At 49.6% G+C, this 16,981-nt stretch overlaps 2 protein-coding genes across 2 annotated transcripts; one reads left to right on the top strand and one right to left on the bottom strand.

Annotated features, from left to right (window-relative positions):
- The first annotated feature begins 264 nt into the window (after positions 1-264).
- On the top strand, positions 265-4,124 carry LOC121871707 (SR-related and CTD-associated factor 4-like). Its single transcript, XM_042374119.1, has 3 exons — positions 265-465; positions 684-962; positions 3,858-4,124. Exons 1-3 carry the CDS (start codon positions 265-267, stop codon positions 4,122-4,124), a joined length of 747 nt encoding a protein of 248 aa, XP_042230053.1.
- A 6,001-nt stretch (positions 4,125-10,125) lies between these two features.
- On the bottom strand, positions 10,126-15,272 carry LOC121871706 (DNA-directed RNA polymerase II subunit RPB1-like). Its single transcript, XM_042374118.1, has 3 exons — positions 15,236-15,272; positions 14,403-14,518; positions 10,126-10,272 (listed from the first exon to the last, which is right to left on the bottom strand). The coding sequence occupies exons 1-3, from the start codon at positions 15,270-15,272 to the stop codon at positions 10,126-10,128; spliced, it is 300 nt and encodes a 99-aa protein (XP_042230052.1).
- Between the last annotated feature and the right edge of the window lie 1,709 nt (positions 15,273-16,981).

The raw sequence follows: 16,981 nt of genomic DNA, 5'->3' as shown, positions 1-16,981 counted from the left end.
CCTGGTACCCACAGGTGGAACTGCAGCCCTGGTGACCCACAGGTGGAACTGATGAACCCTGCGGCCCGCTGCGGCGGAAACTGATGAGCCCCGGTGACCCATTGGTGCGGAACTGATGAGCCCTGGTGGCCCACAGGAACTGGTGGCGCCCCTGGGTGACCCACAGGTGGGAACTGGTGCCCCGGTGACCCACAAGTGAAACTGATGAGCCCTGGTGACCCACAGGTGGAACTGATGAACCCTGGTGACCCATAGGTGGAACTAATGAGACCTGGTGACCTACAGGTGAGACTGATGAGCCCTGGTGATCCACAGGTGGAACTGGTGGGGCCTGGTGACCCACAGGTGGAACTGGTGGGGCCTGGTGACCCACAGGTGGAACTGATGAGCCCTGGTGACCCACAGGTGGAACTGATGAGCCCTGGTGGCCCACAGGTGGAACTGATGAGCCCTGGTGACCCACAGGTTGGAACTGGATGAACCTGGTGACTCACAGGTGGAACTGATGAACCCTTGTGACCCACAGGTGGAACTGGATGAGCTCCTGCAGGCCCACAGGTGGAACTGATGAACCCTGGTGACCCACAGGTGAACTGATGAGCCCCTGGTGGCCCACTAGTTGGTGGTGGAACTGGTGGGGCCTGTGACCCACAGGTGAACTGATGAACCCTGGTGGCCCACAGGTGGAACTGGTGGGGCCTGGTGACCCACAGGTGGAACTGATGAACCCTGGTGACCCACAGGTGGAACTGATGAGCCCTGGTGACCCACAGGTGGAACTGGTGGGGCCTGGTGACCCACAGGTGGAACTGATGAGCCCTGGTGACCCACAGGTGGAACTGGTGGAGCATGGTGACCCACAGGTGGAACTGATGAGCCCTGGTGGCCCACAGGTGGAACTGGTGGGCCCTGGTGACCCACAGGTGGAACACACAAGCACACAATACAAATTAGTTACATTGGTGAGTTTATTAGTTAAGTCTTATTGTAAACTTAAGGACATTATTGAGCTCAACAACCACATTGGTATTTTAATTTTCATTAGAAAGAATAACTTACACCAAAGGTATTCTTATACTGACTCAAATTAACGACTAAAACAATAGCAATAGTACAAGTGTTTGAATCGATGTGCGTGTCGTCATAAACACCGACACACAATCAATAGAGAAAACGTTACACATAGGAGGCGTGAGGGGCGTCACACCTGTGTTCACCACCACTCGTGCCCAACAACTGTCGCCACCCACCACCACCACTTCCTCCTCCTCACACAAGATTACTCCCTTACCTCATCACCTCTTTAGTTCTCGCTTTGTTTTTATTGCTTTTGTTGTACGAATAGCGCCAGAAAACTTTAGAACATACATAAAATAAAGATACTGATAGTCCATATAACTGCAGCAATTCTTACCTCACTGTTTACAAAGGAAAGTCACGTATATCTTCTTCGGCCATAAATTATCGCTCACAGTACGACTATTATATATGATCCACGATAACTACGATAATATAGCATAATTTAGTGCAGCCCTTTACGATATCACAGCACGACTTGGTCATCCTCGTCAGCCATACCTGCGTTGATCTATGCTTACCTGATACAACACTGATTACGATAGAACTTTGCTCAGTCCTCTTTGGGTAAGGTAATATAAACAGTGCATAGACAGGTAATATAAACAGTGCATAGACAGGTAATATAAACAGTACATAGACAGGTAATATAAACGATGTGTAGACAGGTAAATATAAACAGTACATAGACAGGTAATATAAACGATGTGTAGACAGGTAAATATAAACAGTACATAGACAGGTAATGTAAGCAATGTATAGACAGGTAAATATAAACAGTACATAGACAGGTAATATAAACGATGTGTAGACAGATTATATAAACAATATATCGTTAGGTTAAATTAGCTTTGGTGAGTACTGATGAACTTCACTTGAAATTTATATCGTATTTGAGCTTTGAAAAGAAATATGAAGAAAAAGAAAATATGGAAATTCTCACTATGAAGCCGTTATAAATGTGTGGGCAGTGTAAACAAGGGAACTGTAGAAAAAAAACAGGAAACAGCACAAACAAATTATAAACAAGTTCCATAAACATCCTGCGTGATAGTATCTTACAAATTAACTATTGTAGACAACTGAGAACACTGGGATTAGATAAGCTTAGATAAACAAGTACGGCATATTGGCGCTGTAAACAGAAGAGGTAGACAGCCACTATACGCAGGAGAAGTAGACAATCATTAAAAACAAACAAGTATTGTAGACAGAGGCTACAAACAAACAGGTGTGGTAGACAGGTGTAACAAGCAGATTGGATTAAATGGTTCTTACGGTCAAAACAAAGAAGATAGCCGGGGTCACACACACACACACACACACACACACACACACACACACACACACACACACACCTATTTCCCGCCAAAATGGAAATCGGTTCTAACACCTATGGTCACGACCTCCGTTTACCGCGTGACATTTTTCTTAGATTTTTGTATAATTTTACGGATTTAAGACTGATAGACTAATGAAAAATTGGTGTATATGAATTAAATTGTATAGAATGGAGGGCTATTTAACATAGAAATCAATCAACTTCATGTTTATAAAATCTATAGATGAAATATATATTCGGACACAGGGTACGGACAGCAGCTGGTAATCGGTGACGTCAGGTGGCGCGTGTTTCTTATCACAAGTGGAGGATGACCACCGTCCATCACCCAGAAGTCACTGGCACAGTTTACTCGTCACCGACTCCCTATCCTCATCACTTAATCTGGAGACCCTCAACTTATACACTTGTCTCTGAAGCAAGGCACAAATATGCTGAGGTGTCAGGATCAATCTGTTGTAGATCCCCTCTTATATACGCCTCAGGGAACTTACATCTAAACAAAGACACTACAGGGGGACCTAGTGACAGCACTAGGATCCCGCTTCCTCTATCAAGGAACAAACAATTGAAATTGAATTGAACAAAGACATTGTTGAATATAATTAAGCTTAAAGTCCGCCTCTCTCGATTGACTAATAGAAGTATTATCTTGTGAGGGATATATGTTTACATGTCGTTTAGTGTAGTTACTGACCTAATTTTGATCATCTTTGGTTAATGGTTGTTTGAAGGATATTAACAGGTAGTATTTATTATCTTAAACAGTAATGAATCAAGGTTTAATGCACTACAGTTCAATATAAGCAAAGGAGTTCTTAAAACAAGTCACGTCGTCACTGTCTTCTTACTCCACTGGTACACCTGCAGGGGATGTTGTGAGGGAGACTTGATGCTTCACTATATCATAAACACACACTAGGGAAGAGTCATCTTCTCTTAGGTACCATATTATAAAATGAATGTAGTATTAAATTTGGACTTTTATGTCATGTCAATAGAGATTTTAAAGGGAGTCATTAACATCTTAGATTCCAAGAACTACTTAAGTAATCAAAGAACATTATATCATATAGAGTAAATTAATAACTTTACCAAGTTCTTTTATGGGTAAAACCTTGGACTTAACTACCTCACTTCCCACAGCAATTGATATATACTGGTGCTGCATAAACATGAGATTTCTTGTTATAACTAACCCATAATGTGTGTTATTTGTACACACACACACACACACACACACACGTGAACATATGTATATATACACAAACACATTATTCATGACATATACACATAAACATTAAACAATCATACTCACACACAAAAACAAAGCAACTACACCAACAAACACATACACCGAGAAACACATATCACACACTCTACTCATTACAACACGTACACAAGATATGCACGTAAAATAAACCTTTAATCGAAACAGGACTCCGCTTCCTCTGATCGTGAAGTGACAGGAGCCGACAGTTCGCGGGTAGTCAGACAAAGGGGTGTGAAGGAAGCACCAGACGGATCTAGACAGGCAAGACGAGAGGTAGGAGGAGGAGAGGAGAAGGAAGGATCCCCCCAGACACCTTTCGTGGCCACCCGGAGTCCTGTCAGGATCGAGGTGTTGACTGCAGGAGGCCAGAAGATCCCCGACACCGACTCCTCCTCACCACCACCACTACCACTACCCTGTCTGCTGCCCTAGCTAGACGACACCTGATCTGTTTACAGCACCAAGCCCATCACACTGTACTCTCTCTCTCTCTCTCTCTCTCTCTCTCTCTCTCTCTCTCTCTCTCTCTCTCTCTCCAGCGACCACGTCTGTCCAGTGATTGTCATACAACTGCATAAAGATCACCTCAGCTCTGTGCCCACCCTATTGCACCGACTGTCTCACTTCTGTTAAACACCTTATTGCAGCGACTACCTCACTCCTACAGGATCACCCCATTCCAACGACCACCCCATTCTAACAACCAACTCACCCTAACGACCACCTAACTCCAACGACCACCTCATTTTAACGACCACCTCACTCCAACGACCACCTCAAAAAATTTTCCCTCACTCACTATTGCTTATGTTTCTCTCATCTGCCTTATTATCCACCACACTTCCCCATCATCCTCCCTTCCCCCTCATCCTACTCTCCCTTACCCATCATCCTCCTTCCCCATCATCCCTAATCTCCTTACCCATCATCCTCCATTCCTCATCATCCTCCTTCCCCCTCATCCTACTCTCAATTACCCATCATCCTCCATTCCCCATTATCCTCCTACCCATCATCCTACTCTCCTCCCATCATACTCTCCCTTACCCCATCATCCTCCATTCCCCATCATCCTAATCTCCCTTACCCATCATCCTCCATTCCTCATCATCCTCCTTCCCCCTCATCCTACTCTCAGTACCCATCATCCTCCATTCCCCATTATCCTCCATACCCATCATCCTCTCTCCTCCCCATCATCCTACTCTCCCTTACCCATCATCCTCCATTCCCCATCATCCTAATCTCCCTTACCCATCATCCTCCATTCCCTCATAATCCTCCCTTCCCCTCATCCTACTCTCAATTACCCATCATCCTCCATTCCCCATTATCCTCCCATACCCATCATCCTACTCTCCCCTCCCCATCATCCTCTCTCCCCCATCATCCCTCTCCTTACCCATCATCCTACTCTCCCCTCCCCATCATCCTCTCTCCTCCCCATCATCCTACTCTCCCTCCCATCATCCTCTCTCCCCCATCATCCTCTCCCTCTCTCTCTCCCTCATCATCCTCTCCTCCCCATCTCTCTCCCTCCCCATCATCCTATCATCCTCTCTCCCCATCATCCTCTCTCCTCCCCATCTCCCTATCCCTCTCTCCCTCCCCATCATCCCCTCTCCTTACTCATCCTCTCCCCTCCCCCATCATCCCTACTCTCCCTCCCCATCATCCCACTCTCCCTTACCCATCATCCTCTCCCTCCCCATCATCCTCTCTCCCTCCTCTCCTACTCTCCCATCATCCTCTCTCCCTCCCATCATCCTCTCCTCCCATCATCCTCTCCTCCCATCATCCTACTCTCCCTCCCCATCATCCTATCATCCTCATCCTACTCCCTCCATCATCCTCCTCTCCTCCCCATCATCCCTCTCCTCCCACCCATCATCCTCTCTCCCTCCCCATCATCCTACTCTCCCTCCCCATCATCCCTCTCCTTACCCATCATCCTACTCTCCCTCCCCATCATCCTCTCTCCCCTCCATCATCCTACTCCCCTCCCTCATCATCATCTACTCTCCCTCCCCATCATCCTACTCTCCCTCCCATCTCTCCCCTCCCATCATCCCTCTCTCCTCCCCCTCATCCTACTCTCCCTCCCATCATCCCTCTCCCTCCCATCATCCTCTCTCCTTCATCATCCCATCATCCTCATCCTACTCTCCTCCCATCATCCCACCTCCTTACCCATCATCCTCTCTCCCTCCCCATCATCCTACTCTCCCTCTCCATCATCCTCTCTCCCGCCCCATTATCCTACTCCCCTTACCCATCATCCTACTCTCCCTTCCCCACCATCCTCCCTTCCCCATCATCTCTCTCCTTCCCATCATCCCTCTCCTTACCCATCATCCTACTCTCCTTCCCCATCATCCTACTCTCCTTACCCATCATCCTACTCTCCCTTCCCCACCATCCTCCCCCCCCATCATCCTACTCTCCTTCCCCATCATCCCACTCCCCTTCCCCATCATCATCTCTCCTTCTCATCATCCTATCATCCTGCCTTCCCCATCATCCTACTCTCCCTTCCCATCATCCTCTCCCTTCCCCATCATCCTCCCTCCCTTCCCATCATCCATCTCCCTTCCCCCATCCTCCCTTCCCCATCATCCTACTCTCCCTTACCCATCTCCCTTCACGTCTCCTCCTCACTCAACATTTTTATTTGTCCTTCCATTTGCTGCTCTGTCTTCCTCACCTCCCCTATCTCCCTCCCATCTCCCTCACCTCATCTCCCTCAGCCCCTCTCCTACACTCATCATACCTCCTTTGCCTCCTTGCTCACCGCCTCTCACTCTTTTACTTCCCTCTTCCTCTTCCTTCTTCTGCACCTCCTTCATTCTCCCTCCTACAGTAGTTCTCCGGCCCGTCTCCCATTAGCTGTTCCTCCCTCTTTTCTTACCTCTCTTCCCCCTTCCTTGTCTCTCACCCTTCCTCCTTCCCTCCCTCCCCCCCCTATCCGCCTCTCTCTCACCCTTCCTTCATTCCCTTGTCTCTCTTCCTCCTTCTTTATCTCTCACCCTTCCTCCTTCCTTCCCTCCTTGCCTCTCACTCTCCCTCCCTGTTTCTCTCTCACCCACCCACCCTGTCATTCACCCTTCCTCCCTCCTTGCTTCTCCTCCTTCTTTGCCTCTCATCATTCCTCCTTCACTGCCTCTCAATCCTCCTCCCACCTCTCACCTTCCCTATTCCCTCTTTCTCACTCACCCTACCCCCATCCTCCCTGCCTCTCTCAATCCTCCTCCCATTCTCCCTCCCTCCCAAGCTATCACCCTTCTTCCCTCCATGCTTCTCACCCTTCCTCCTTCTCTCCCTCCCTCCCTCGTCACCTCCCTTCTGGTCCAGCTGCCCGTAGAGTCACTGATGGATGGGGAGAGGTTCACCACTTGGCCGCCCGCCGCTGTCCGTGTGTCAACAAGACTTACAGTAAGAGATTCATCCACCTACACATGTCTCCTAGGTGCACTGTTGTCTCTTAGGTGCACTGCTGTCTCCTAGGTATACTGTTGTCTCCTAGGTATACTGCTGTCTCCTAGGTATACTGCTGTCTCCTAGATGCACTGCTGTCTCCTAGGTGTACTGTTGTCTCCTAGGTGTACACGTTTCTCCTAGGTGTACTGTTGTCTCCTAGGTATACTGTTGTCTCCTAGGTATACTGTTGTCTCCTAGGTGCACTGTTGTCTCATAGATGTAATGTTGTCTCCTAGGTATACTGTTGTCTCCTAGGTATACTGCATACAACCTCAGTATTACACCCGAGTCTCACAAGAAAAGATCACATTTTTTGGCTAGGTTGGAGTTGGTAAGGTAAGGTAAGGTAAGGTAAGGTAAGGTAAGGTAAGGTAAGGTAAGGTAAGGTTACATTTTCCGTGATTATATTTCCTAGATTCGAGTTATCTAAAGAAGTAATTGAATAAATTACCAGGATAGTCAGTAGGCAATACGCTTAACACTTTAACCAATGACTTATTAACCTAACCTAACCTAACCTAACCAAACCTAATCTAAACTAACCTAACCTAGAGATCTGCGCCTTACCTCAAATAACTAAAAATTACCCGGGACGACACCTGCCACCTCAAGACACCTGCCACAATTCACACACTCGTACTATATCTGTTACTGCCACCCTGACCCATGAGGACAGAACACCACGAAAGGTCAACAATCACTTATATAACATTACTACTTTACTATGAACTGTATCATGTAGATTGATTGGTCGCTTGTAATAATGTTTACTCTTAAATACGTCTCTCTAATTTCTTAATTTTCCTGATAACTGGTTCAAGTAATATGAATATTATTAGTAATTATGTAAACTAATGTGCTGTAGTTATTATTGTTTTATATGTTGTAAATTGTGTACCTAACTTTAAGATGTAATAATTAATTGGTCAATATTATTATTATTATTATTATTATTATTATTATTATTATTATTATTATTATTATTATTATTATTATTATTATTATCATACAACACTTACAGATATACATATTCTTACGCACACTAACACACATACACAGAAACACAGATTACTTACAATAACACACAAACTTTCTCAGCACACACACACACGCACACCTGTCTAAATAACAAGACAGGTAGACAAGCGGTTCCTGACCCCGGATGACCTCATTTGACCTCCCAGATGACGCAACACCAGACTCGGGTCAGTAGGTCAGTGGGCAGCTATGGGTTGGACTACATCCTGTTTAGAGGTGAGTAATTATGGTAATGGGAGGTAGTGTAGTCTTCACCAGATAAACAGCGTGGACGGGAAGTAATGGGAGATTAAACCCTAAACGTATACAACAACAGTAAGATGGTAAGTCTCTCTCTCTCTCTCTCTCTCTCTCTCTCTCTCTCTCTCTCTCTCTCTCTCATTGTATAAGTGTTACAATGACCGTAATGTCACTCACTAGTCTTGGATTCCCATTTCTATGTCATTTAAATCACTCAGATCATAAAGTAATGCAATACACCACTGTGCCTGACCATAGGTGGGGGGAGTGTGGGGAACGAGAGGGGGGGAATAGGGGTGAGGTGAGAAGGAGAATGGGGAGGAAGAGGGGAGGAAAAGGAAGAGGGGAAGGAAGAGGAGGAGGAGGGGAAGGAAGAGGAGGGAAGGAAAGGAAGAGGAGGAGCAGGGGAAAAGGTAAGAAGGAACGGGAGATGGAAAGGAGGTGGAGGGAAGGAGGAGAGGGGAGGATGAGGAGGAAGAAGAGGATGGGGTAAGAAGCAGCAGGGGAGAGGATAAGGAGAAGGGAAAGGGAGAGGTGGAAAGGGAAGAGAGGAGAAGAGGGACGTGGGAAAGAGAGTGAGAGAATGAAGGGGGGAAGAGGAAGAACCCCAAGAGATGGTTGGAAAGAGGGAGAGGTAGGAGGGGAAGTGGAAAGGAGAAGTGGAGGTGCGAAAGAGAAAGATGGGAGGGCGGAAAGGTGAAGTGGGAAGGGGGGAGAAAGAAGGAGAGGGTAGGAGGAGGGTGAGAGGATGGAGGAGACGGTGTGAAAAAGGAAAAAGTAGGAGGGAGGATAGGATGGGAAGAAGGAGGCAGAAGAGGGGTGAGGGGGAAGAGGAGAAGGGGGAAGAGGAGAGAGGGAAGGGAGGAGGAGGAGATGAGAAGGAGTAGGAGAAGATAAAGAGATGAGAAGGAAGAGGAGGTGGAAAGGTGGTGTAGGGGAAGAGGAGGAGGAGGTGGGAAGGAGGAGGTGGGAAGGAGGAGGGAGGTAGTAGGTGAGAGAAGAGACGAGGAAAGAGGGGAGGAGTGTGAGAGACGGCCAGACAGCCACTGTACACCAGCGGTGATGGATCATTTCACACACACACACACACACACACACACACACACACACACACACACACACACATTGACACACACACACACACACACACACACACACACCTTGGTACACTCCAAGAGAAAGGAGGAGACAGACAGACAGACAGACAGACAGACAGACAGACAGACAGACAGACAGACAAACAGATAGAAAGACAGAGCGAGAAAGAGAGGGAGATGCTGAGGTGTAGAGAGAGAAATTAATTGCACAATGATGGTCCGTGAACCAGCGTGTTGGGCCATGAACCAAAGTCAGCATTACTTAGTCTACCTACAGCATCACATAGTCTACAGCACTACGGACAGCATCACTACAGCATCACACAGTCTACAGCACTACGGACAGCATCACTACAGCATCACACAGTCTACAGCACTACGGACAGCATCACTACAGCTCACACAGTCTACAGCACTACGGACAGCATCACTACAGCATCACACAGTCTACAGCACTACGAACAGCATCACTACAGCATCACGGACTGGATGGAGCACTACAAAGAACAGTTGTACTTCATGGGGTTGACGACTTTCTCCACGTAATTATTATCAACAAATCGTCCGTAGAGAGATACATCCTACAGTGGCTGTGTGAAGCAGTGTGAGGGATGTGTGAGGCTGTGTGAGGGATGTGTGGGGCAGTGTGAGGGATGTGTGAGGCTGTGTGAGGGATGTGTGGGGCAGTGTGAGGGATGTGTGAGGCTGTGTGAGGGATGTGTGAGGCTGTGTGAGGGATGTGAGGCTGTGTGAGGAGGTGTGTGAGCAGTGTGAGGGATGTGTGGGGCAGTGTGAGGGATGTGTGAGGCTGTGTGAGGGATGTGTGGGGCAGTGTGGAGGGATGTGAGGCTGTGTGGAGGAGGTGTGTGAGGCAGTGTGAGGGATGGGAGGCAGTGAGGGATCTGTGAGGCTGAGTGAGGGATGTGGGGCAGTGTGGAGGGATGTGAGGCTGTGTGAGGAGTGTGTGAGGCAGTGTGAGGGATGTGTGAGGCTGTGTGAGGAGTGTGTGTGAGGCAGTGTGAGGATGTGAGGCTGTGTGAGGGATGTGTGAGGCTGTGTGAGGAGTGTGTGAGGCAGTGTGAGGGGATGTGAGGCAGTGTGAGGGATGTGTGAGGCTGTGTGAGGAGTGTGTGAGGCAGTGTGAGGGATGTGTGAGGCTGTGTGGAAGGATGTGAGGCAGTGTGAGGGATGTGAGGCTGTGTGAGGAGTGTGTGAGGCAGTGTGAGGGATGTGTGAGGCTGTGTGAGGGATGTGTGGAGGCTGTGTGAGGGATGTGTGAGGCTGTGTGGAGGGATGTGTGGGGCAGTGAGGGATGTGAGGCTGTGTGAGGAGTGTGTGAGGCAGTGTGAGGATGTGTGTGGAGGCTGTGTGAGGGATGTGTGAGGCTGTGTGGAGGGATGTGGGGCAGTGTGAGGGATGTGTGAGGGGCTGTGTGAGGAGTGTGTGGAGGCAGTGTGAGGGATGTGTGAGGAGTGTGTGAGGCTGTGTGAGGAGGTGTGAGGCTGTGTGAGGGATGTGTGAGGCAGTGTGAGGGATGTGTGAGGCTGTGTGAGGAGTGTGTAAGGGCAGTGTGGAGGGATGTGGAGGCAGTGTGAGGGATGTGTGAGGCTGTGTGAGGGATGTGGGCAGTGTGAGGGATGTGGGAGGCTGTGGGATGTGTGGGGCAGGTGGAGGGATGTGTGAGGCAGTGAGGGATGTGAGGCTGTGTGGGAGGAGGTGTGAGGCAGTGTGAGGGGATGGTGAGGCAGTGTGAGGGATGTGTGAGGCTGTGTGAGGGATGTGGGGCAGTGTGAGGGATGTGTGAGGGGCTGTGTGAGGAGTGTGTGAGGCAGTGTGAGGGATGTGTGAGGCAGTGTGAGGGATGTGAGGCTGTGGAGGGATGGGCAGTGTGAGGGATGTGTGAGGCTGTGAGGGATGTGGGGCAGTGTGAGGATGTGGGGCAGTGTGGAGGGATGTATGAGGCTGTGTGAGGAGGTGTGAGGCAGGGAGGGATGTGTGAGGCAGTGTGAGGGATGTGGAGGCTGTGTGGGGATGTGTGGGGCAGTGTGAGGGATGTGAGGCTGTGTGAGGAGTATGTGGGGCAGTGTGAGGCAGTGAGGATGTGAGGCTGTGTGAGGAGGTGTGGGAGGCTGTGGGAGGGATGTGTGAGGCTGTGTGAGGGATGTGTGAGGCTGTGTGAGGGATGTGGGGCAGTATGAGGGATGTGAGGCTGTGTGAGGGATGTGTGAGGGGCTGTGAGGGATGTGTGGGGCAGTGAGGGATGTGTGAGGCTGTGTGAGGGAGGTGTGAGGCAGTGTGAGGGATGTGTGAGGCAGTGTGGAGGGATGTGTGGAGGCTGTGTGAGGGATGTGTGGGCAGTGTGGGAGGGATGTGTGAGGCTGTGTGAGGGATGTCTGGGGCAGTGTGAGGGATGTGGGGCAGGAGGGATGAGGCAGTGTGAGGAGTGTGTGAGGGTGTGAGGGATGTGTGAGGCAGTGTGAGGGATGTGTGAGGCTGTGTGAGGGATGTGTGGGGCAGTGTGAGGGATGTGTGAGGGCTGTGTGAGGGATGTGTGAGGCTGTGTGAGGGATGTGTGAGGCTGTGAGAGGGAGTATGTGAGGCAGTGTGAGGGATGGGGCAGGGAGGGATGTGAGGCTGTGTGAGGAGTGTTTGAGGCAGTATGAGGGATGTGTGAGGCAGTGTGAGGGATGTGTGGGAGTATGAGGTCTGTGGGGCAGGAGGCAGTGTGAGGGATGTGTGAGGCTGTGTGAGGGATGTGTGAGGCAGTGTGAGGGATGTGTAGGGCAGTGTGAGGGATGTGTGAGGCTGTGTGGAGGAGTGTGTGAGGCAGTGTGGAGGGATGTGTGGGCAGTGTGAGGGATGTGTGAGCTGTGTGAGGGATGTGTGAGGCAGTATGAGGGATGTGTGAGGCTGTGTGGAGGGAGGTGAGGCAGTGTGAGGGATGTGGGGCAGGTGGAGGGATGTGAGGCTGTGTGAGGGAGGTGTGAGGCATTGGAGGGGATGTGGGGCAGGTGTGAGGGATGTGTGAGGCTGTGTGAGGAGTGTGTGTGAGGCAGTATGAGGGATGTGAGGCAGTGTGAGGGATGTGAGGCTGTGTGGAGGGATGTGAGGCAGGAGGGATGTGTGAGGCAGTGTGAGGGATGTGTGAGGCAGTGTGGAGGGATGTGTGGAGGCTGTGTGAGGAGTGTGTGAGGCAGTGGAGGGATGTGTGGGGCAGTGTGAGGGATGTGTGGCTGTGTGGAGGAGTGTGTGAGGCAGTGTGAGGGATGTGAGGTGAGTGTGACGTCTGTGTGGGGCAGTGTGAGGCAGTGTGAGGCTGTGTGAGGAGTGTGTGAGGCAGTATGAGGCAGTGTGAAGAGTGTGAGGTCTGGTGGGGCAGTGTGAGGGATGTGAGGAGTGTGTGTGAGGCAGTGTGGAGGAGTGTGTGTGTGTGTGAGGCTGTGTGAGGGATGTGTGGAGAAGTGTGAGGCTGTGTGAGAGGATGTGAGGTGAGGAGGCTGTGTGAGGCAGAGGCTGTGTGAGGCTGGGGGCTGTGTGAGGCAGTGTGAGGAGTGTGTGAGGCAGTGTGAGGAGTGTGAGGAGGTGAGGAGTGTGTGTGTGAGGTTGTGTGAGGGCTGTGTGAGGTCTGTGTGGGAGGTGTGTGTGAGGCAGTGTGAGGCTGTGTGAGGCAGTGGGAGGCTGTGTGAGGAGTGTGTGTGTGAGGCAGTGTGAGGCTGTGTGAGGCAGTGTGAGGCTGTGTGGGAGGGATGTAGGCAGTGTGAGGCTGTGGAGGGATGTGTGGAGGCTGTGTGAGGCAGTGTGGAGGAGTGTGAGGCAGTGTGAGGAGTGGTCTGTGTGAGGAGTGTGTGAGGCTGTGTGAGGGATGAGGAGTGTGTGAGGCTGTGTGAGGGATGTGTGAGGCAGTGTGAGGCTGTGTGAGGCAGTGTGAGGAGTGTGTGTGAGGCTGTGTGAGGGATGTGTGGAGGAGTGTGTGAGGTCTGTGTGAGTCAGTGAGGCAGTATGAGGAGTGTGTGTGGGAGTGTGTGTGAGGGATGTGAGGAGGTGTGAGGCAGTGTGAGGAGGTGAGGTCTGTGTGGGCAGTGTGGGGCAGTGTGGGGGGATGTGTGAGGAGTGTGTGTGAGGTCTGTGTGAGGCAGGTGAGGAGTGTGTGTGAGACAGTGTGAGGAGGTGTGTGGGAGGTCTGTGTGGGACAGTGTGGAGGGATGAGGAGTGTGTGAGGCTGTGTGGAGGAGTGTGTGTGTGTGGAGGCTGTGTGAGGGATGTGTGAGGCTGTGTGAGGAGTGTGGGAGGCAGTGTGAGGAGTGTGTGAGGCAGTGTGGGGAGTGTGAGGTCTGTGTGGAGGAGTGTGTGTGTGATGCAGTATGAGGATTGTGTGAGGCAGTGTGAGGGTTGTGTGAAGCAGTGTGAGGAGTGTTTGATGCAGTATGAGGACTGTGTGAGGCAATGTGAGGGATTTGTGAAGTAATGTGAGGAGTGTGTGATGCAGTATGAGGACTATGTGAGGCAGTGTGAGGGTTGTGAAACAGTGTGAGGAGTGTGTGATGCAGTATGAGAACTGTGTGAGACAGTGTGAGGCAGTATGAGGGCTGTGTGGACCAGTGTGAGCACTGTGTGAGGCAGTGTGAGCACTGTGTGAGGCAGTGTGAGCACTGTGCGAGGCAGTGTGAGCACTGTGAGGCAGTGTGAGCACTGTGTGAGGAATTATAACGCAGCATAAGGGTATGTTGGACGCAGTGTGAGGATTGTGTGGGGCAGTGTGAGGACTGTGAAGACCGTGTGAGGCAGTGTGAGAACTTTGTGAGGCAGTGTGAGGGCTGTGTTAGGCAGTGTGAGGACTGTGTGAGGGCAGGTGGAGGACTGTGTGAGGCAATGTGAGGACTGTGTGAAGCAGTGCAAGGAGTGTGTGAGGCAATGTGAGGACTGTGTGAAGCAGTGCGAGGAGTGTGTGAGGGGTGTGTGAGGACTGTGTGAGGACTGTGAGTATAGTGTGAGGACTATGTGAGGGCAGTATGAGAAATATGAGGCAGTATGAGGACTGTGTGAAGCAGTGTGAGGACTATGTGAGGCAGTGTGGACTCTGTGAAGCGGTGTGAGGGCAGTGTGAGGACTGTGTGAAGCAGTGTGAGGACTATGTGAGGCAGTGTGGACTGTGTGAAGCAGTGTGAGGACTATGTGAGGCAGTGTGGACTGTGTGAAGCAGTGTGGGGCTGTGTGAGGAAGTGTGAGGCAGCATGAGTGTGGTGGTGGCTGGGTCAGGACCATGAAGTGCCCCGCCTTTATAATCCTTAAATAGCTGTCCCCGGCCCCATCGACACTCATATGTCTCGCCAATACCGGAAAATGCAACCCTAATTTGTGTGTACTTCCTTCTTATGACAGCCAGTGGAAGGAAGGACTCACACACCCATGTGCACACGTACACGCACTTCTACAAAGGGTTTGCCAGGTGAATACTTAACACACACACACAGATACACACACATAAAACCTACACACACCCATCTGTATGTGTAGCTGTAGGAGGTTGTATATATCGGTTGACACACGATTGATATATAATTCGGAGAGTCTTGCACACCAGCTCCACACCTGCCTTTGTGTCCAGACCTTCATCCACTTGCTGGGATGCAGTTCAGTACTAAATTGGGCGGCGATACTGATGGTAAACTGACCTACGACGACAATACTCACCGAGGTGTTGTCTACCATCACCAACTGCATCTACCATCGCCACCTCCACCTACCATTGCTACCTGCACCTATCACCACCACCTACCAACAATACTTCCACCTACCATTACCACCTGCACCTATCACCACCACCTGCACCTATCATCGCCACCTCCACCTACCATTGCTACCTGCACCCATCACCACCTACCAAATACCTCCACCTACCATTGCTACCTGCACCTATCACCACCACCTACCAACAATACTTCCACCTACCATTACCACCTGCACCTATCACCACCACCTGCACCTATCATCGCCACCTCCACCTACCATTGCTACCTGCACCTATCACCACCACCTACCAACAATACCTCCACCTACCATTACCACCTCCACCTACCATCACCACCTGCACCTATCATCACCACCTCCACCTACTATCACCACCTGCACCTACCATTACCACCTGCACCTATCACCACCACCCCATCACCACCCGCACCCCATCACCTACCCACTCCACCGGCCATCACCACCTGCACCCCACCCATCACCCACCTGCACCTACCATCACCACCTGCACCTACACCATCACCACCTCCACCTACCATCACCACCTGCACCTACCCATCACCACCCACCCACCATCACCCACCTCCACTCACCACCACCTCCTGCACCACCATCACCACCTGTCACCTACTCATCACACCTGCACCTACCATCACCACCTGCATCACACCATCACCACCTCCACCTACCATCACCACCTCCACCTACCATCACCACCTCCACCTACCATCACCACCTGCACCTACTATACAGGCTAATAATTTGCTCTACTCTATACACAAATATATTTAACTTGTATCAGATTACTAAAGAGAAACTACTACAATAAACCTTTTTTTTATAATATTCATCTAGAGTTTATAAACACACAAAAAGGTCAATATTAGGTGAAACTGGGAAGAGGGAAGGTTGACCTGACCTCTGAGGAGCAACTGATGGGTTTGTCAGGTCAGCTTGGGTCAGGTACTCCCCCCCCCTCCTGCCAATTACTACTCTTTAAAGTACAAACATCGGTAAGTGTACTCTTTCATTTTCATTATTTTTTTTTTACATTCTCTCGTCTGTATACTACCACGTACTGTGTTGTCAAATTGTGTTACTTATCTGTATCATCGTAGAAAATATCTTAATATACGACCCATGTTAATAACGTGTGTGTTATGCATGCATGTGTGAGCGTACATGTTGTGTTGGTTGAGTCAGTGTAGCACCTGATTGTTTACCTCTCAACAGTGACAGTTTCTTTAATAATTAATCAGTCTTGATATTATTAATTATAGTATATAGGCTATAAGGATGTTCAGTGTTCAACATTGACACACTCATACCAGTGTTCATCAGATGTTGCGTTTATTATTCTTCTTTGTTGTCTTTTGTTAGTGATGGTTTTGTTTTACTAAAGAAAGTGATTTTCTTTAGCTTATTTACATCAGCTTTCAATGTTTTTATCATAGTTGTTTATATGTCCTTTCTAAATAGAATTGTTATGTGCTTAAACTTATTCATATTCAATAAATGTTCATTCATTTCTAAGTTCATGTCTCATTGATCTCTAAGTTTGCTGCAGACTTCTCATCATTGACTGTACAAGTTTGTAACCTTCAGTGTTTGTTAACATTGTTTACTTTGTTCTGCTTCAGTAATCATCAAGGTACATAATGTGTTTGGGGATACAGTGATACAAGTGGA

Source organism: Homarus americanus, unplaced genomic scaffold (assembly GCF_018991925.1).
Source record: "Homarus americanus isolate GMGI-L3 unplaced genomic scaffold, GMGI_Hamer_2.0 scaffold39675, whole genome shotgun sequence".
In the NCBI taxonomy this organism is placed as follows: domain Eukaryota; kingdom Metazoa; phylum Arthropoda; class Malacostraca; order Decapoda; family Nephropidae; genus Homarus; species Homarus americanus.
This window is presented reverse-complemented; position numbering and strand designations above follow the sequence as displayed.